The following is a 22,500-nucleotide window of genomic DNA, read 5'->3' as shown; positions in this document are numbered from 1 at the left end:
ACAAGGAATTAAACTGGTATGAGTGGGTTGGAAGCGTAGAGAGAGAACTGAAAATTCATCGTCATGTGCTAACGTCCTCCACAGAACCTTGAATTTAGTCATTTCACGTCGTCATTTAGGAGATGACGGCAAAGAAATGCACCAAAACGTAAAACGCTCGTGCAGAGCCATTGTTTTTGCTCACTAAACCTATTGTTTTGTAGCGTCGTCGTTGCCGTCGGCGTCGTCGTTTTGTAAGCTCCCTAGTATAAAAACGTGACGCCCTTAACTGCCTGCCATGTTACCATCTAGTAGATTTGTTCGTATGTTGACGCGCTAAAGCTGCTTGTTTCTAGTGTCGTCCGAGTGTAGAAGCCAATCTTTTTTTTATAAGAAAAGTATTTTTTCTTTGTTAGACCGTTTTTACACCAGACGCCTTTAACGTCTTAGACGTTAATGTTTTCTAAACAACTTTAACGTCTCTCAATGGCATAAAAACGGCCAATGTCGTGCTACAGTCGAGCCAAATTGTATTTAGTTCGGCACGACTTTAGCACGGCGTTTGAAACGGGCATCACGTAGCTACCGTGATACATGTTACGTAGCAACAATGAAGAGACAAATTTTTGAAAATGGCGCCGAAGCCAAGCAGCTGCAAGTCTGAGCGAGGACTCGGCCAGCGGGTGAAGATTTAAACAACAAGACGCCAAAAGGCGGTTCCGTGGGATGCTTGGGCTAGGGAGCGTAGCATTGGAATGAATTGTGAAGTTAAGTGCCACGATTAATCAGTTAGATCGGCCATCAAAATCCCTGAAGAAAGTGTTGAAGAATTGTCACTGTGCTTGTAGTGGAAAATAGTGTAGGCCGGCGGAAAAGTCAGACTGGCAGAAGTAATATTGCAACGTGAAAAATGGAATTTGTTTTGAGGCTAGATTTGTTACGTGATCTGTTACGTTGAGATCGCGAGAACTGCCAGAAAATCTTAAGACATGCATGGTAACGAAACGTTTTACTTATTTGAAGAATAAAATATTGTGAAAGGCTGCATGGCCGTCAATGAACGTACCAATCTGCCAAAATATTATGAGGCTGTTATATAATTAGACGCTCTTTTTGTATGAGAAAAGAACTGAAGTAAGCTCGCTTGTGTGAGAGGAGAGAAAAACGTAACTCACCGTAACACAACTGGTATATTATTCCCATTGATAACGTATCCCTGTTTATTCAAGATAGCGAAAGGATTAAAGTCTATCGGAAGCATAAGGAATTCTTCTTAACACACATTTCCCTTTGTATTTATAAATGTTAACTGTGGAACACTGAAAATAATATAAACATCGAATGGAATAAACCTTCTCGCAAACACTATTTACATGTGCGTTCTGGTAAACAGGTAAGCTCAATGTCAGCAAGAATCCTTGGGCAAAAAACAAAACTTTACACATCACATAGCATGATTGTCGACTCATGAATTGAACTGCGAAAATTTCGATAGAGTAAAACTCACGAGGCTTTATAAATTTCTTCAATATTGCAAACCAGCAAATATTTGAGCCAAGTTTTGAATTGCTTTTTGTCGATATTTTCCGTGATGGACTCCTTGATTTGTGAAAACACTGATGCAATGAATATCGTGTTTCAAAGTTGCTTCAAACTTCTTGTTTAGACTAAGCAGTTAGGGATGTTGGCCGGATGAACACGCAGGTTTGGTGCTTGAACTCGTTGGTTCGTTTGGCAGGCTTAGTGAACAGTGAATTCGATGCCGGTGCGTAACACCGAACGGATGATATTCAATTTAACACACAATGTCGAAATGCCTTCTAAAATGTCTTACCTTCTGTTCATGTTTATCTCCTCTCCTTGCCAGAATCGTGAAATGTTCCTTGCCCGAATCGCAGAAATTATATGCTTGGAAATTACACTCCTTGCCAGACAACCTCGTTCCCAGGGTCTCTCATCTAATTTGCCGTTTTGCCTTGACGATGAAAAAGAAATTCGACCAAAAACTTACCGTGGCCTGCCACAGGCATCCCACGGAAATATGGCCGTCACGGAAAAACCAAACTGCAGCTAGACGGAAAAAAATGACTGAGTCAAGCTCAAGTTTTTAGCCGCATGCTATTTTGTGGTTTTCAATGTTTACTCGGACGTTAACCGAGCTAGGATCAGTCCACTTGTGCATTTATGAGTTGTTTCCTTCTTTCTTTCGTAGCTGCGGAAGCTCCTTTCGAAGTGGCTGTTAATGGAGTTGTCGACAAAGTTGACACGGACGAGCTCGAGTTTTGTGAAGAGGTCACTGAAGTTGTAAATCTTATCGTTCGGGATCCTGCGCGCAGGAATTCGAAGGAGGTGTGCGGCTTTAAACAAAACAATCACAAACTGCACAAAGTCACTCAAGACCAGGGCCTCGCTGAACAATATAAGGCATTGCTTTTAAGCAGGAAAATTTGAAATTAGAAAAAAGGAAACTTGAGTTGGAGGTCCATAGTATGGAGCCACGAAGTCACAATCACAAGGCTGGATCCTCTTGGTTCTGCCATTTCTATATCGGTTGGCAATTTTAACGAGGAACAAAGCCCCGAGTGAACCATCAAAGTCGTACTAAAATAGCCTTATTGTAATACGATAAGACTGATTTATTGATGATTTGTAATGATAATAAGACTGAGCGGAGTCCAATTCGGCTTGTAATCGTACGAGTGATTAACAAAATCAGACAACCGCGTTTGTTTAATCACGATTATGATTACAGACAAAATTGGACGACACTCAGTCCTGTTACCAATGAATCGTAACTGTAAAAAAAATTCGAAGAAAATTTTCGGAAAAAGATAAACCTGTTAACGATTTATCATCTCTATGAAAAAATTCACTGGGAAGAGCCATTTCTTAAAGGTTTTGGAGATAAGAATAAATAGTATTTAGTCACAAGAAGGAACTAAATTCTACGCGAGCGACACGCGAATTTTGTTATTGAACACTTTAGCGCGCGCGCTGCAATTTGGTGAAAAATAGGACGCGCTAAGAACCAATCAGATTCGAGAATGTTATTATAGTATGACTTGTACGAATGATTTTTGGCAAAGATACATGAATAATCGCGAACTCTACAAAGGTTTTCTATCGATTGATCGTAGAGGCCTCCTAAGCCAATCGGATTGTGAGTCAAAATTTTTGTAATATATTTCAACTGCTGATGATTTGTTTGGCGTGAAAAATTCTTTTGTTCCCTGTTATAATTATATCAGCCTTGTTGAAATGATATCAAAGATGGATTATCTAAATGATTTTGGTTATTGAAACTACTGCAAATTAAAACGCGACGACCAGGGACACAACTAACAGGAAACAAAACTGTATGGGAACGATACGTTATCGTGTTTTCCCTTTTTTCACTTCATTGAGTGCTGTTGCCTATGCTGATTTCCCTTTCGTAAACGGTCGATGCCATTTTTAACGGTCGATGCCATCATTGGTAACCAAGCCTTTCAGAATGAACGATGCCATATCTACTTTAGTTTAGGGCTGGACAAGGTAGAAACTGGTATAATTTGTTGATGGAGTAAAATGCACTCACGAAATGCTTAATTGTTCATATTCACACTGGTTTGCTTGCGGTTAGCTCTTATTTGATGTTTGGGGCAGCTCTATTATTAATGTTTAAGAATGTCACGTTTTATAATTAAATATTTGGGAGATCTGGCGGATCAACCTTGGTAGTGAAGTGGTATAAGAGGGATGTCAGGAAACAGAGGTTCCGGGTTCGATACTAGGTGGTTACTTGCAAATTTTCCTTTTTCTTTAATTGAGTAGGGAAAAATTCGTTTACAGTTAAAAATTTTTTTAAGTGTCGCGAAGATGGCATCGACCGTTTACAAAAGGGAAATGCGCGTTGCCTATCTTGTGTTTCAAAAATATAAGGAACACAAACAGTATCAACACAGTTTTTACCGAACGTATTTAGTAGGTTCTTGTCCACCGATCTTGAGGCAGAGAAGAGTCTTGTATTTCGGATCAACAGACACTTTATTCTTATCCTCCTGACTGTACAATTGAAGGTTACTAACTAACCGTCATTTTCAAATCTGATGTGTCCACTCCCTGAGCTGTAATTGGTCAATTAATACATCTACAAACGGCGGTTTCTGTGATACTGAAGGTCGGGCTTCGAGCTCAGAGTAAAGGCCAGGTAAGTTGCCATTCAAAATGAAAGTCTAGGGTTCGCTCAAATAAAAGAAACTTCAAAAGTGTAGATTTTAAAACCAGTCACTGTAGTGGCTGGACAGAATGCGTCAAAATGTGATCCTTATTTGTTTTCAAAACACACAAAAAAACTTTACTTTAGAAGTAAGTAAATATTAACTAGATATACCTGAATGGAAATGTTCAAGGCTGCCACTGACGGTTTTTTTTAGCTTTTCGTTAACATACTTATTCTAGGAAAGCTTGATCTTTAAGCGATTAACCTTAGGTTACATCAGGAAACCATAGCACACTGAAGATTTTTCTCCTATACAACAATAAAGTCCTTGTCATTCTAAAACACCCATGAGTTTGAAAAAACAGTGCACGAAAAACATCGAAATGGAGTAATCAAAGTACTACAACAACAACATTTTATTAAAAACAATTAACAATTACAGAATTGTATAACTATCCGCAAATAGCTATAGCTAATCGAGGCGGGTAGGCATGGGATAACTAATTATGGTGCTACAGTCATAAAAATTGACAGGTATATTATAAAAAGAAACGATTTCTCTACAAATTTTTAATGGTGTCAATTTTTGCAGACGTCGAGAGGTACAAATTTTCAGTTCTCAGAATGTTGATAAACATTTCATGTATTTGGTTTCTGAATACTTTTTTGTTCTTTAACTTTCTAATAGTTTCAGGTAGGGCATTCCATAATCGTACCGTCCGAGTTGCGAAAAAGAATTATTTAACAGATTTAGACGGGAAGGCATCGCATAAAATTTTATTACTGGCAGCTGATCTGGTGTTGTAGGAATGTATATCAAACAAAAGACTGAAAACTGAAGATTCAACATAAAGAAACGTTACAGATGTCCAGATGCAAATTTCTTAACCTATTACCTGAAAAACAATCAACAGCCTAAAATTCGATTTAGTATATCTGAGCATATTATTCTCCAGTACAAGAAGAGTTGCTTCCAGGCGTCAATGGAGGGAATAGTAGTAAAACAATTAAATCGAAAGAATAAAAAAATGTGGTTAAATGCTGTTTATTTTTTGATATTTTATTGCTCTTTTTTGTTGTTGGTGTTTAAAGCACACTGAAGAAATACACGTTGTAGTAATGGCTGAACGTAAGTTAAACGTCAAAGGAAGCGACACAACAAAAGCTTTTGATGGAGAGAGCTAGAAGTTCCATAAAAGGTTCAAAAGAAAACGGGGATAGGTGTAGTCAACTGACACAAGTCAGTTGGCGAGTATCCTTTGTTTGATAACAAGGCAAATACTCCTCTTAATTTTGGGTGGTTAGCACAAAGACTAATATAAATGATAAAAGGTAGTGCAATATTACTAATCGAATTTTAAAAAGGCTTAAGCAGAGAAGTTTTCCTATAACTAGTTACAATATAAAACCGAAAAACTCATAGGCCTTATGAAAGAGGGCGTATTCTAGATTGAGAGCCCTTCTAAACTGTTGGGAACTGTGATAAACGTTGGTCTATGGGAAAAAAAGAAGGCCACAAAACACATGAGAATGTTGGAAACTCGTCTAGTTAAAATTGGTCTTCTATTCGGCGTCACTAAAACGTCTAGGTTTCGCTCAGACATCACTACAACTGTACAGTAGTGATGTTCTTCATAGTATTTAACAAGTGCCATCGTTTACTAACTTTTAGTTCTACCCCTATTACCAGGTTATACTCTACATTCCAGCTGCTTCACTAATAACGTGAACACCACTGAACACCTTGTGCACAAATCAACGACCTGTTTGGAAAAATGTACTTTGATTAGTCTTCTTTGGCCAAAACTAACGTGAACTGAGCAAAAGCACGACCATGAGCATGAATAGACGTGCTTGTAATTCTGATTATGCCTGCATAGTTATTGTGAACCATTTACGGTATGCGTAGATCACGTTGATTTGCACCCTCAAACCATAGTCGACATATTTTCAGTTTTCCAAAAACATTTGTAATTTTTTTGGATCTCTAGGTAGGTATGTATGCAAGCCCTTCGTGCTGTTTGTAATATTATGGTGTTTTGTATCATGACAAGTTACGAGCACAAAATACAAGTGCACTTGCCTGGTCCTGGAAAAAGTCCTGGTTGTGGTGCTGCAACAAAGTTGGATTGAAAAAAAGGAAACTTGGTGTTGGATGTGGTATAACGTGTTACATATAAAAGCTAACAATATTAAAATGGCAGGCACACACCAAACAAATAAAGCCAAGGAAGTTCAGTGAGATAAACCAAACAGAACTTCGAAAGTATACGTACATACATACATACATCTTTATTTACAATGCAGGTTAAATGTGTTGGCAAGACCGAAGTCCTGATGTGAACCTGCCTAACTACAGCTAATTAAATACAATCACATTAAAATATAAAAATAAATTTAGGAAAACAAAGTGTAAGTTTCTTCTTAATTACAATAAATTTAGATAAATTACATACAAAACATAGGTAATAAATTCGTATCTAAAAATATAAAAAGTCATTATTTTTCATAGAAACACAGCAGGAACCTCTGGCAAAATTTATACCATTTAGAAGATGCTTGTTCGCCTTAAGTCCAATCTTAAACGATCTTAAGTTTGCACATTCCTTGACATGATGCGGAAGAAGATTCCATGCCAAGGCAGCCCTGTGTTTAAAAGAAGACCTGCCAATTTCAGATCTTGGTCTTGGCACTTCTAAATTTAGAGAATTCCTTAAGCTGTAATTTGTTTTTACCTTAGAAATAAAAATGTTTAGATCTTCAGTATTTAAACTGTGATAAGATTGATAGGTCAGAACCAGCAGTCTCTTAACATAATACAAAGAAATGGGATTCCATTGCCTCAATTTCTTGATCTCATCGGCTGAAGTGGTCATAGGTAGCTTACAAACAACCCTAATTGATCTCATATGAATACGTTCAATATCCTTCATAAGTGACGGGGAAACAGAACCCCAAACAACAATATTATATACTACACTAGGAATAATTGATTTAAAATAAATAGATTCCAAGGTGGACTGAGGCAGGAATTTGATTCGTTTCAGAACAGCCAATTTCTTATTAAATAAACTACAAACATTTCTAATATGATCCTGCCAAGATAACTTATTGTCACGGCAATAGTTAAGCCAAGACACTTAGATGAAGACTTGAACTCGATGGTCTTGGTGCCGTATCTTAAAGCTGGCAGAGGGCCTATAAAGATTGATCTAGATACTATCATTGCTTCAGTCTTTGATTCATGAGCAATAAGTCTGTTGGCTGCACACCTCATGTGTAGCTGAGATAGAATACATTGAAGTGAAGAGATGACCGTACCTGTATCCTTACCAATAGTATAAACTGTGGTGTCATCAGCAAACATATAGAGATTACCATAAGATATAAATTCTGGCAAGTCATTAACATATATTGAGAACAATCTAGGCCCCAGGATGGACCCTCGGGGCACTCCATACTTCACAGGTTGAAGGGCAGATTTCTTTCCAGAGATCTGGACAAACTGATTTCGGTTTGACAAATAGTTGGCAAGCCAAGAAAAAAGAGAACCCGATATTCCAGTGGCTTTCAGTTTTTCTAACAGGATTGAATGGTTTACAAAGTCAAAAGCTTTGCGGAAGTCAACAAGTCATCACTCTTACAGATTAGTATAACTCAGGTTTGATCACTTGGCCATCACTCTTACAGATTAGTATTTATGCATTTTAGATAAAGTTTAACACGATCGTTAAAAATCCTTAACCGTTCTGAATTCCTTCTACGTTCTATTTAGAAATTCTCTAGTGGACTAAACAATAATGTTGCCTCACGTTCAAGTAATAATAATAATAATAATAATAATAATAATAATAATAATAATAATAATAATAATTATTATTATAATAATAATAATGATAATGATAATGATAATGATAACAATAATAATCAACTCTATTTAAAGAGGGTAACACAGGACAGTACTTCAACTGAATTTTTAGTGGCCCTCAAATTAAAATTAAGTAGCAAAAATCAAGTGACCAAAAAATACATATCATTAAAAAGAAAAAAACTGTAAATATCTACATGAATAAGACTAAGAGAGTAAAAGCTATCTAACAAGTCCCAAGTCGATTTTCTTCAACATGCGTTTCGTTTCAAGAGTAGACTGCAAAACAACCCATGTTTTAGCGCGAGTTCGTTCTTGAGTGTGCAACTTTGAGCGCAAAAAATTCGGATGGGATTGGGGTGGCAATCACCGCATCGCGCCTCGGGCGTTGTGGCCTCGCTCTGCGAATAGAAAAATACGAGACGAAACAGAGAGACTGTTCTGCAGTCTATTTCGAGAGCGCGAAAGCTGGAAGACATCCTTGGGAGTTTGATCTTAAATTAGTTTATTACCTGATACGATCGAGTGAATCCAGCCCACGAAAGAACTAACCCGAGTGTACACGCTCGGCTGGAAAGGAAAACAATCACCCGTGCCCCAGGAGGTGATCCCTTCAAGGACCCATATTCCATTGTCGAAACATAGTAAAGGACCTCCGCTGTCACCAGTACATGCGCTCTGTCCTCCTCCTCCTGCGCACAGCTGAATAACGGGGTCGATGTTGTGACATTTGAAAGGTTCCTGGATAGGCAGTAGGGTTTCTTGGAGAACTGGGGGACTGAGTTTTATCGGAGTTGTCGCATGGCCCCAACCTGTTAACCAGCGTTAAAACGAGATATATCGAAAGTCAATTGGGTTGATGTAGTCTTAAACATATGATACTTTACAGCGGGAATCAATCAGTCGATTCTTTCTTCGAAGCTTTCCTCTCCTATACATTGGTAACATTTAGAGCTGACAGGCGTTATGATTTTTGTGTGCAGGAAACCAACTTGCTTATTGACTAGATATGTGTATCACCTCATGTAGACAACAATGAAATGAAGTGACTAGCTTTCCAGTTAACTTCACAATTTAACCTGTATGTTGGGCCGTCGTAAAAAGCAAAGATCACACGAATCTGATTTCAGGCATAGGTAAGAAATAAAATTGTAAATGAAGTGCCCAAAACGAGTAATCTATTCCTGAAAATACGCACGCACTGAAGAATTTAAAAAGGAAAGTGTTAACGCGCCCGAGTGCATTGCTGAGTTTAGGAGAACACGAGAAAAGTGCGAGTGTTCTTAAAATTCCACAAGTGCCAATATAACGCAACAATGCACAAGGAGCAAGTTAACTTTTCCTTTTTCTAAAAGTGCTAAGTCAAATGAAAGCTTCCTTTTGTGTTAAACTGACAACTACTTTGTCAAAACGCTCACAGAAAAGATTAATAGAAATTACCAATGGAGCATGTTTAACCATTTCGTAGTGGTAAAATATCTGTATTATTGTATTTGTGGCAGGTGCATAATGAAATATGTTTGTGTTACCAAATGCCAAATAAGCTATCAGAGTAAACGAACAAACTTAAGACATAAACTTCTATAAAACTACAAATGCAAATTCCTGATGGGAATTCACAAGGGTTTATCAACGAGCAGAGATATAAGACTCCCTCAACAAATACTGTCATTCTGTGTGTGGAGACAAGTGAGGAAACGGTATGTTGAAATACCATAATTGTTCATTATTTTCTGGTACTACTCACCCGCAATCCCGCATAAATTACTAGTGATGGGTGATCCCATAGCAGGCAAACACGCAGGCGGGATATTTAATACCTTGCCAGCGAGCCTTATAAGGGCAATATCAAACGGGCTAGGGGGTTTAAGGTTCGGAATGTACTGTGGATGGATAAATACGCTCGCGACCTTATATGCTACCCCCCCGAAGCCAGCTGTACTCTTAGTGCCTAGAAAAAAAGAAGAGAGAGAGAGGAACAGAACCGATCATTACTAAATATGGAATATGAAAAACAACATGGAAATATTACAATAGATCTACGAAATATCGCCGAAATTTCGCGAATTTGTGTACTCTTCATTTGCATAGTATACTGCAGTCACAGGTTACCATTGGCAAGTTTTGAAATGTAAGGTGGGTACCGACTTGCGATGCGTGGTCAAACTCAAGTGCACGGAAGTTACCAAAAAGTGACATTCCACTAAGTCTGCGAGATACGGTCGTTCTGGGTAAGAATCGAGCTGTTAAGTTGGTACTACATGAATGGTAAAAAAAAAATACTCAATCTAATTCGAAAGAACTGGCTGTGTATGTAAAGTGTGGTTTTCATATGACCGCTATACGATCGCTATAGAATTAAAAATGTTGAACGATCCTTACGACTAGTAAAATTGCCTGAGAGGATTTAGATCAACCAACGACGTAGCGTACTCTGTGAAAATTATCATCTCAACGATCGCTGAAGAGTGGTTTCCATATGACCGCAAACGATCGCTACGTTTTTCGAGACAGAACCACAGGGATGCTGCGCCCGGAAGTTCAACCCCTTACCCTTTTATAAACCATTTTGACAGAAAAAGTACCCCTTTCGCATACCTACTTAAAAACACTACATCGCTAAAATAGGACGTCTTCTTGCCATTTTCATCTAGTGCTTAATAAATTAAATTATACAGCCATAAGGTGCACCTGTTCCAAATATCTTCAGTAAAGGTCCTTTTAAATGCCCAAATGACAGATTTCCCTACCATTTCATATACCCATACTTGTGAAATCCATTCTCTTTTATATACCCGATACGGACTGAAAAAGGTACCCCTTTCGGGCGGAGCCTCCCCGCATAGGCCATTATAGGGAGTACTCCCCCCTCCCCCCTCCCGGAGATTTCAACAAGAGACTACATGGAAACTCCAGCCTTCTTGCGGTCAGTTTAAAAGCTTACCAGGGTTGCTGTTTATATTGGACCAAGACGCTACCTGAGCTATGGAAAACAGACAAAACCTCATAAATCTTGCATCTTATGTTACTTACCTGCGACCACGTCAATCGTCTGCAGATTAACCATTCGATTCATTGGGTCGTTGGGAAAAAAGAAACAATGGGCAGCAGTTACTGCCCATTCATCAGAGATAAGCGAAGCTCCGCAACTATGTTGTCCCAGAACTTTGATAGATAGCACCCAAGGCCAGTCCCCAGAATGGAGTGACGCTTGGCCGTGAATAACTCTTCTGAATAGAGGAGGAGGAAATATGTGACCACATAACCCTAAAAAGAACACTGAATTAATTCATTGGAGCAGAGGCACAATTTCACACCTCAGCTTCGTAGTTTGTCGTCACATTGTAGATACCAAGAGGTTCTATAATTAGTATAGTTGTTTCTTTCACGTTTAAAGGCTTTCCTGTAACGCTATCCCGAGTTACGCTGGTGCTTTGATTTTCAATGAATCAGCATAAATAGAACTGCAAGTGTGATAAGTATTCTCCTAGTCTACTTCTTATTCTACCTTGCCTAATTATTATTCTTAGGATTCCTTTAATAGTCTTAAGGGCAAAATTAATACATCAAAGTACAGAAAGACTTTTGTGTTATCGTATTAGGGGCCGTGACGTGTTCAGTATAGCATGACTGCATTATGGTCGTACATAAAAAAAAAGAAAAGTTTCTTTTTGTTTTCTTCCAACTTTGTTTTTCTTTTTTTTCTTTTTTGAAAACGTCATCTCGACGTGAGTAAAAGTTCAGTTTGCTCTAATTAACAAATTGATGTCAGTTTTTCATGCGTCTGTCCCGTTATTGATCATGAATTTCGTGATAACATTGTCAGAGTAGCTGTGGATCCACGTGGCGATACCGCAGACAACTCTGACAATGTTATGACGAAATTCATTGTCAATTTAACAAATAGATTCCATGTTGCCGTGCGTCTGTTCAGTAATAGATCACAGATGACGTCAAAATGTGGTAAGAACAAAAAAGCTGACGCGTCGGATGAATTTCAAATTCATGTGTCTGTCCTCATATTGACAATAAAAATTGACCAATGAGCGCGCGGGCATTTCTGCAGTTATCGTAAAATAAAAATTGCGCGCTTGGAGTTTATGGTGTCTTTGCAGTCTATCATTTGGGTTTTTTATCATCATCATTTATTTATTTATTTATCTCATTTATTTTTTTTATTTAAACATATTTATATACATGTTTGCCCCAAGAGCTAAATGAGCTCATCACGGGGGGCTTACACCAAAATTCTAATTACCACATAAAAAAACAAACACGGACACGGGATACAAAGTAAGTCAAAAAAGACATTTTTAAGATAGTTAGGTTAATGATAATGACCACAAAACGAAGAACGCTTAGACTCTCTTATAAAGTGCTGGACATGAGAGAAGATTTCAACATTTTCATTATTTGACATGTCACAAGAGCCAAACAGAAAAACTTCAACTTTTTGCTGGTCAGAATATTTAAACCGTTGACCAGAAGCTATACGAGCAGCAGCAGCGAGCAAATCAGATCTGAGGGCAGCATAATTAGGACATTGTAAAAAGAAATGAATTATAGTCTCATTGTCAAAGCCGCAGCTACAAATAGGTGAAGACTTAACAGCGATCTTAAATAGATAATAATTTAGACCACAAGCGCCTAGCCGCAGTCTAGTATGAATTACGGAAGAGTATCTGTCAAGAGCATAATCAAAAGGCGAAAAATACTTTGAAATATTAAAATAATTAACTAACGCTCTCGTAAAAGAGCCAATTGAATCAGATTCACGAATTTCCAAATCAATGTCGTTGCACAATTTAGTTGTAGAAGGGAAGAAAGACCTTTTAAAGCGCTCTGTGCGCACAGGGAAAAGAGTAAAATTTTGAGAAGATCAAAGGGTAAAATGAGTTCTCTCACAGACTCTAGCTGGGAGCAGATCCTTAAGATAAGGCGGACTCAAATTTTTTACTATCTTAAAATAACAAATAAGCTTATGAATATCGCGTTTAACTTTCATCTCCTCACCCCAGCTCTGTCATAAGGCGAATCCTACTTGTTCCCCGCATAGCACCTATGACGACTTTCCCGGCTTCATACTGAACCGATTCAAGGGGTTCGCTTTCTTTGTCAGTACAGCCGTCCCAAAGCACATCAGCATACTCCATAACAGGTCTGATAACCGACTAATACAATTTTCTGAGTGTATCCCTGCCTACTTTATACCTAATTCCTTTCAACATATTTAATCTTTCACTAGCTTTTTGATAAACACTAAATATGTGAGCTCTCCATGTCAGGTTAGAAGACAGCGTTATGCTTAAGTGGGTATGGTTATTTCCGTTGTAAAATAGGTCGGGATGCAGCGGTCTTACCCGTTTAGATGAAAACGTCTTATATTCAGTTTTACTAGGATTAAGGACGTTCGCGCCCATTGCTACTGCGCATCCTTACAGCGCACGCAAATTCACGTGCCACGTCATGCTCGAGCGCGCGCTAAGTCCTAGAATGAACAATGATAGGGCAGATGGCCATTGCTAAAGCTTTGCTTGGATTTAACGATCTTGGATGTTCGGTGACCCCTACTTTTCTTGGCAGAAACGTATTTTATTTACAATTATCTCCTCATTGTCCAAAAATAAACAAAAAATCAATGTGGGAAGTTAAAACATTTTCAAGATTTCTGTCCTCGGAACATGGAAACCTGCCATCTTGCGGTTGCAAGTCGCATGAAACTATGGTCGCTAAATGCGAATTTGTTCTTTAAGGAACCTCAACAGTTAACTAAATTCACTTGATGGGTCCACTTAAAGAAAGTTTGGTAGAGATCATTTCACTTCAAAAATGTAATTGCAATATTTTTGGGCTTACAGACACTGTGGCCATATTCCCTAAAGAAGCCAGATTTTTTCAGATTTAGGGTGTTCTTCCGGGCAAGTTCTCTCCAAAGCGAAGTCGGTGACCCCCATTTTTTTTACATTTCTGACACCACTAACTCATCATCTTTCAATGGTAAAATTTTTCGAAAAAAATAAATGTTAGAAAATTTTCGCGCGAACGTCCTTAATTGTAACAAGCCATTTCGTAGCCCACCTTTGTATGGATTCAAGGTCTTTATTTAACATCAACGCAGTGTTACTAGGTGAATCAACGACTTCAAAAACGGAAAGTATCATCAGCGTAAAGTAAGCATTTTGACTGAATTTCATCTGTTATGTCATTAATATATATAAGAAATAACAGAGGCCCCAAAACCGAACCTTGAGGAACCCCTGCTTCAACTTGGCGCCAATCAGATGACTGCCCATCTAAAACCACTCTTTGTTGACGATTAGACAAATAACTTTCAAACCAGCTAAGCAAAGCTCCCCTGATTCCTACTGATTTAAGCTTATAAAGAAGACATTTGTGCCACACCTTGTCAAACGCCTTGCTGATATCCAAAAAAAACCATACGCACTTCCTTCCCATCCTCAACAGCTTAGTAAATTGGATGCACCAGATAAATTAATTGATTTACCGTCGAGTCACCAGGGCGGAAACCAGACTGTAAGCGATTGAGATAACCAATCTCAAGTAAGAAATTGTAAAGTCTAATAAAGACAATTTTCTCTAATATCTTAGACAAAGAAAACAAAAGGGACACAGGACCATAGTTCAATTTACACTGGCGATCATCCTTTTTAAACAGCGGAATGACATTTGCAAACTTCCATTGACACGGAAAAACACCAGAAGACAAAGAGATATTAACTAACTTTGAAAACGAAGAAGCGATACCGCCAGAACAAAGTTTAAGAATGCGATTCCCTATACCGTCAGGTCCACACGCCTTGCAAACATCAACAGTCTTAAGTAGATTGTAAACCTCGCGTTCCGTTGTAAAAACATAAGACAAAAACGCATTATTCTGAAAATAAGAAGAATCCCTTGGGAGGGATGCAAACCTATCATCAACCTTACTCTGATCGCAAAAATATTCATTTAATATTTCTGCCTTTTCTCGCACATTAGTAACTTGCCTAACAACTTCAATCAAAGTAGAAACGGTAGACTGCACTTTTTCGCCGTAAAGTCCCTTAACAATGCTCCACCACGCTTTAATTAATTAACACCAGTTGTTACATCTTGCAATTTGGCACTTACTTTATGAAAATACTTGGCCTTATTCTTACGTATTAATGTCGTAGTCATCATTAGAAATTGAACTATTTAGCCAAGTTTCTGACAAGCCAAATATATGAAATTGCTGTTGCATAGTAATTGTAGCTACCTCTTCGAACTTTTCAACAACATATAAACTACGAACATTTAAATGGCCAATATTAAGAGAACAAGTGCGATTTGGTCCAGGATTCAATTCGACGTCGCAACAGAACAGGAAAAATAACGCTAACAAAACAACAATATGCCAATATTTATATATAACATAAGTTAAAAATACAACAGGGTGTTAGGCGAGGAGACCTCAGGAAACAACCAGTCATATAGGATAGGCCACCTCTATAGGATTTCAATCGTGTAATAAATCTCTTATTAACCAAGCTTGCTCGGGACTGTACTTGGAAAATATCGGCCCATGGTCTTTTTTGTACGGACCTCGTTGCGTTCGGTCCGTACTGTCTAGACCTCCTGCCGATTTTCTCCCAGTACGGCCCTCGCGCTTGGTTAATAAGATATATGCATAGCGAAAACTATCAGTGCCTACACCTATTGTTATTAATGTGCCAACCAGAGAACTATTGGCAAGAGAAACAAAGACGTCTTTTGTTTCTCTGGTTGGAAATTTAAATAACAAAAACAATGTTTGTAAACAGATATCTTCCCTCAGTATTTCCGCAGTTCATATCAACTTCATTGTATAGTATAAACTTAACCTTCTTACTTTAGAGCGGCAATTTCGTATACATCTCGGTGCTAAGTCCTTTCATTAAATGATTTGAAAAAACTCCAATTATCATACCTGCAGCACGTTTAGGCAATTTTCCAAGTGCAGGAGTGTCCGATTGTTCTGCAGCATCTCCTGAAAACCATAAAATTGACTTGACTAGCCACAATTATCCCAAGCTTACATTGCGAGCCGACGTTATTTAATTAATTGCAAATAGTCATATTAATTAATTGCAAATACTGATGGGATTCTAGGAGCTAGGAAGTAATATATCAACAACGAAACTGAGTGTTTCATCAGGGGTTCCAAACACCGAGAAAATGATGAAAGAACGAGGTGTTTGGAGCCCTTGATGAAACACGAAACCCGAGCTTTTGATGTGCATTAAAATAAAAAAAAACACATTTTATAGTTAATCAGCGCCGTTGTTTTAACACCAATGGGAAAATGCAATTTTACCTTTTTTCACAACCTTTTCTGCATACATCGCATAGAGTAGGGACAAAATATTGTTGTGTTGACTGTGATGTTTCTTAATTAACATATGATATGTTAATTAACTTGAAACATTTTACGCACGAGTTTGAAATCGTTTCCAAAGACGTGTGGTTTTCAACTCGTTTTATTGGGTTTCTAAACTCATCCACCTGACCATCTGAGACGTTCTGGTTGGTTAACAACTACAGGAATAATTAGTGAGTTTGAAAATATTTGTTTGCATTGCTGTGTAAGGGTCACTAAGCTGCTTTTTAGAGATTTATTTTGGAACATCCTTTAACAAATTCGTTATAGCGTTTTCAGTTTTAGAATAAATATTATTGACGTTGGGTACCTTTCTTTGTTTGACAAAGGTCTCCTGAAAAATTATCTGGGCACACACATTTGAAGAAGCCGTCACTTTTAATACAGGCTCCGCCGTTTTTGCAAGGCTTTTCCTTGGTGCATTTGTTCGAAAGTAAACTGGCTGCACTGGCTGAGAACAAAAAGCAAACGTTATGTACAATGTTAGCGAAAGGAATGATACTTCAATTTTTTCTTATTGTTGTGTTTCAACTTTTCTAAGAGAGCGGGTTAGCCATAACTTCAGAATCATTACCAAGGGAGCTGTTCTGTAGACTTCTTAGTATGTTGAGAATGTTTACTTAAAACTTCTGCTAATAAATAGTCTTTGCCGTTGCGACACTAGTGTCAGCTTCAAACCCCATTTTATACTATAAACGTGTCAAAAAGAGACTTTATAATAAATGAATTTATTAATAGTGTTAATTTCGACAAGTTTACGTGACTCACTGTGTACTAAAATACTCCGAATCGTTTAATTAATGTTTCGAAAACCGAGTCAGGCGCCCCTTTAGGGTGAAAATTAGTCCCTAACTTTTTCTTTTTCTCCCTCTTTTTCTTTTTTTTTTCCTCTCCAGCAGCAGACACGCCTATCCGATATTCTGTAGTGCAGAGGGGGTGCCATTTATCTTCACTTTATTAACAGCCTTTTTCTAGTAGCCTTGTAGAGAATCATGCAAAAATGGGACTGCCTAAAGGTCCGACAACATTCTTACACTTTTTGCTCTGAAAATTACATCTGAGAAAATAACAAGAAATTATACAAAAGCACTGGTACTTACAATATCCAATACAACAGGTAATAATCAACAGCATAATCCATCCGTTCCGAAGCATGTCTGTCCTGTGCAAAATATCAGTTAAATAGATACCTTATTTTCCAGATGAACAAGTGTAAAGGCGCTCAGGAGTGATTAATATTAACTGAGAATTAAGAACATTGCGTGGATGCCTTGCAACTTTATCAAAACTAATTTGGCTAGTTTTCAAAATAACAAACAAAAAAAAATCACACTGATGCCAAAAGGCTATGGTTATTCGCTAGATTATAAATTTGTCGACAAAAAATACCGAGAGAAAGTGTGCACGTGCACATGGTAAACTCTTCGTCAAATTGAAGGATTCCACTCAGTTTAAATAGAAACTAATGCGTTAATAATGATCATAAAATGACTTCAAAAAAACAACGTTAAAATGTGACTTTAACCATCTCAGTACACTTATCCTTCTTGAATTTCAGTGAACTTTGCAGAAATCGTTAGATGGTTAAACTTACTTGCAAATATAGAAGTCTTCCCTTCTCCTCAGCGTAGTGATCTCGACAGTAAGTTTCTCGGAAAGGGCATACAGGCTTCTAGAGGTCGAGCTTTTTTATGCGTCTCGAGACAAAAGCAGGACAAAACGTTGTTAACATCAAAATGAGCAGTGCTATTTTCATCTCAGTTTCAATTAGCTTCCGTTTGCCACAGTTTGGAGCAGAAGTTAATAACAATTGTAGAGAAGCAAGCATAAGCGTCAAGCGTAGTGCCCTTTCATTGAGGACATGAGAGGGGGCAAGGCTTCTTCATAGCTCAGTTGGTAGAGCATCGCAGCGGTATCGCAGAGGTCACGGTTTCGAATCCCGTTGAAGTTAAGAAAGAATGCCGGCAAGACTTGATTTATCGTCGCAGTAAGTAAACTGATGAACCTGTGTCCGTGAAAAGCAGACCAAAAAATGGTAGATGTATGCCAACTAGAAGGAAATGACTGAAAAAGCAAAACGGAGCGAAGACACTAATTCTTATTAAAATTAACCAAGCCATTGTTTTGATGTATAATTGATGCTACCCTTTATAAATTTGAGCATAAGCTTGTGCGGTACGTAACTGGCTATTTTTATACATCTCAATACAAAGGCAGAATAAAATCATCACTCAATTGTTAAACAACAGAGTTTAAGCATTAGTTACTGCTGGCAGTAGTGAAGTAAATCAGTTTTACCTAGTGTGTAACTCAATTGTTAATCATCAGAGGTGGGCATTAGTTTCACTTTGTGATAGCGATGAAGTCAGGGGCACCCAACGACCAATTTGTTGTAAAATGTATTATTATACCCCAGTTAATGAAAATAAATGTTATTAAGGCATTTTCGGGTGTTTTTCAGTGTTGCTGGGAAAACATTATCTTTTCCTTTTTCCCAGCAAGACACACAAGAAATTTCCCAGCCAGCTAGATAAAATTGGTTGGTTTCCAAGCCAGCTGATCAAATTTATTTCCCAGCCAGGAATTCCGCGCGCTTTCAAATCCCTCAATCCAAAACGACCGAACGAAAGCGACAAAACCGGGACAAAACGGGTTTTTTCCGCAAGCGAATCACTCTGACCAGCCGTCGTATGTTTGTGACTACTCTCTGGGAGAGGGAAGGGGTTCTCTTTACTTTTTATTTTTTTTAATTATTTTTTTTTTTTAAAGTCGTCCTCAGTCTTCAGAGTTTCTACAGCCAGCTGGGGTTGAAATGCTAGAAAAAGTCAGTAATTCCCAGGCAAAACCTCTATCAATAACAAAATTTCCCAGCCAGCTCATCGAAACACCTGTATTTTTGCCAGCCAGCAAGATTCCCCTGGGGAACAGATAATGTGAGGAACAGATTCGTTGGGTGCCCCTGTGAAGTAGATGAATTTCACTCAAGTGTGGAACCAGAAGCACTGTACATGCTACTCGTGTAACTCAATTGTTAAACAACAGTAGTAGGCATAAGTTTCATTTTGTGATGGCAATTTATTAATGAAGCAGATCCATTTCACTCAAGTGTGTACTAACCGGAAGCATATGTTACATGCTGCTTGTGTGACTCAAAAACAAAGTTAAAACAAAGCGACTTCAATCAGTCAAGCTTGACTGGCCTTTGTGTCAATGTCCCAGTGCGGGAATAATAATGAGGTTTGCCCTTCCACATGGCGGATTTTGTACCATGTGATCGTTTGTTGCGAAAGGCCTATTGTTGTGTAACTAAACTGTAGAAGGCATACAAATGGTGTAACAGAGAATTAACTCTGAAGTGTAAATTAAAGTGCTAATTGACCCATGAATAACCCACTGGGCGTTAGCCCTAGTAAAGGGAATCAGGTAACCGCACGAGGTAATGAAAAAATCTTTGGACCTCGGTGGGAATCGAATCCACGACCTCCGGATTAGATCTACCGTTACTCTGCAGACTGAGTTACGAGGTCGAACAGAGAAAGTCGGGGACGATTAAGGTGGTGAATCGCGGCGAAGAGAAAGTGAGGGTACATATGAATCTTGTGCCGCGTAGCACTATAAACGTACACAAATGGTGTAACAGAGAATTAACTCTGAAAAGTAAATTAAAGTGCTAATTGAACCCATGAATAACCCACTGGGCGTTAGCCCTAGTAAAGGGAATCAGGTAACCATAGGAGGTAAAGAAAAAGATCTTTTGACATCGGTGGGAATCGAACCCACGACCTTCGGATTACATCTACCTTTACTCTGCCGGCTGCGCTACGAGGTCGAAAGAAAATTACGGGGACGATTTAGGTGGTGAATCGAGGCGAAGATAAAGTAAGGGTAAACATGAATGTTGTGCCGCGTAGCACTATAAACGTACACAAATGGTGTAACAGAGAATTAACTCTGAAGTGTAAATTAAAGTGAACTATTTTGACTTCACTTTAATTTACACTTCAGAGTTATTCTCTGTTACACCATTTGTGTACGTTTATAGTGCTACGCGGCAAAACATTCAGATGTAGTAGGCATAAGTTACTTATCGCAATGAAGTAGATAAATTTCACTCAAGTGTACTCTGTGTTACTCAATTTTAAACAACAATACAGCAAGCATTGCTTACTAGTGGTCGCAATTAAGTAGATTAATTTCACTCAAGCGAGTAACTCGTTTGTTAAACAACAATAATGAGCATTAGTTAGTGATCGCAATGAATTAGATATCGATTTATTCAGGAACTCAAGTGTCGACGTCAGTAGCCAAATCGTGTCAAACAACAGTAGTAAGCATTAGTTAGTGATTGCAATGACTAGACCATTTTCAACCAAGTGTTTAGTCCAACTGTCAAACAAACGAAGCAAGCACTAGTTAGTGATTGCAATCAATTTCACTCAAGTGTGTAAAAAACAACAGTACCGAGTAAGCATTAGTGATCACAGGTGGATACATTCACTCAACAGGGGCACCCAACGACCAATTTGTTGTAAAATGTATTATTATACCCCAGTTAATGAAAATAAATGTTATTAAGGCATTTTCAGGTGTTTTTCAGTGTTGCTGGGAAAACATTATCTGTTCCTTTTTCCCAGCAAGACAAACAAGAAATTTCCCAGCCAGCTAGATAAAATTGGTTGGTTTCCCAGCCAGCTGGTCAAATTTATTTCCCAGCCAAGAATTCCGCGCGCTTTCAAATCCCTCGATCCAAAACGACCGAACAAAAGCGACAAAACCGGGACAAAACAGGTTTTTTCCGCAAGCGCAATCACTCTGACCAGCCGTCGTATGTTTGTGACTATTCTCAGGGAGAGGGAAGGGGTTCTTTTTTTTTTTTTTTTTTTTTTTTAGTCGTCCTCAGTCTTCAGAGTTTCTTCAGCCAGCTCGGGTTGAAATGCTAGAAAAAGTCAGTAATTCCCAGGCAAAACCTCAGTCAATAACAAAATTTCCCAGCCAGCTCATCGAAACACCAGTATTTTTGCCAGCCAGCAAGATTCCTCTGGGGAACAGATAATGTGAGGAACAGATTCGTTGGGTGCCCCTGACTCAAGTGTGAACACTATAGATAAATTAGTCAAATTATAACTTTGAACCACAGTGATCATCCGTGCATATAACAACCTCCAATTAAGTAATTTTTGACATGGTTGCTTTTTATTTCATTGAAATCAGAGTATTTACGAACTTAAGGGAGTGGTAGAAGATCAAACTTGAGCCGTGTTCAGGAAAGCTAATTCCAAGTTATAAGAACCTCGAGCTCCTAACAGATACCTTAGGAGATAACTGTTATGACCGGAGTCTTCCTATTTTAAGACATATATTATCAGTTAATTTTTGTCCTAAGCTAGTGAGGTCAAGTTTGACCCTCTATTACTAAGACAAGTCTTGACTTCAAATTCAGCGGCTAATCTGGATTGCCGATGAGTTTATTATAGATTTGCAGTCTGTATTATGTACCGCAATTGTTGCAATCTTCTGCACTTTGTAAACAAACTGTTTATAATATAAGTGCTTTAAGTCAGGTGACATCTACGTCTCGGGCTTACGCAGTATATGTTTTGAAGAGCTGAAGAATAAAATAGCTTTTGCAAGCGAAATGTTGAACTACTCTAAATAGTGATAATTTTCAGATTGGGTTTGTTGTTTCACTACTGAACATGTGTCTGGTCCACAATAAATCCGTCGGGCAGAAGAATAAATTTGTTCTTTGGACATCAGCCCTCTGGCTACACGAAGAATATTTACTTGCAGAAAATTATAGCCTGTGATTACTGAGTTAGCTAACTCGCCGATGATTAACGGCGGGGAAACTCTGTCTGTATAAAGAAGAACATTAAAACTAGCCGATGATTCGAATACAGAGGTAATCTGTCCGTGTTAAGAGGAATATCAAATCTCGTTGATGAGCAACGGCGATGTAATTGTTTCTATTTTGCCTTCACTACACAACCGAACACACTCAAAGGTTGAGGCATGCATGAGCGCGTTGGTCAGCCAGGCCCACGCTTTGTTTTA

The 22,500-nt window shown here is 38.3% G+C and overlaps 1 protein-coding gene across 1 annotated transcript; it reads right to left on the bottom strand.

Moving 5' to 3' along the window:
- Nucleotides 1-4,000: 4,000 nt before the first annotated feature.
- LOC137976146 (chymotrypsinogen B-like) lies at nt 4,001-18,393 on the bottom strand. Its single transcript, XM_068823438.1, has 9 exons — nt 18,041-18,393; nt 17,547-17,608; nt 16,757-16,897; nt 15,997-16,056; nt 11,082-11,315; nt 9,796-9,999; nt 8,561-8,860; nt 6,264-6,293; nt 4,001-5,943 (listed from the first exon to the last, which is right to left on the bottom strand). Exons 2-9 carry the CDS (start codon nt 17,599-17,601, stop codon nt 5,936-5,938), a joined length of 1,032 nt encoding a protein of 343 aa, XP_068679539.1. The 5' UTR covers nt 17,602-17,608; nt 18,041-18,393; the 3' UTR covers nt 4,001-5,935.
- Nucleotides 18,394-22,500: the final 4,107 nt, after the last annotated feature.

This window comes from Montipora foliosa, chromosome 11 (genome assembly GCF_036669935.1).
Source record: "Montipora foliosa isolate CH-2021 chromosome 11, ASM3666993v2, whole genome shotgun sequence".
In the NCBI taxonomy this organism is placed as follows: domain Eukaryota; kingdom Metazoa; phylum Cnidaria; class Anthozoa; order Scleractinia; family Acroporidae; genus Montipora; species Montipora foliosa.
This window is presented reverse-complemented; position numbering and strand designations above follow the sequence as displayed.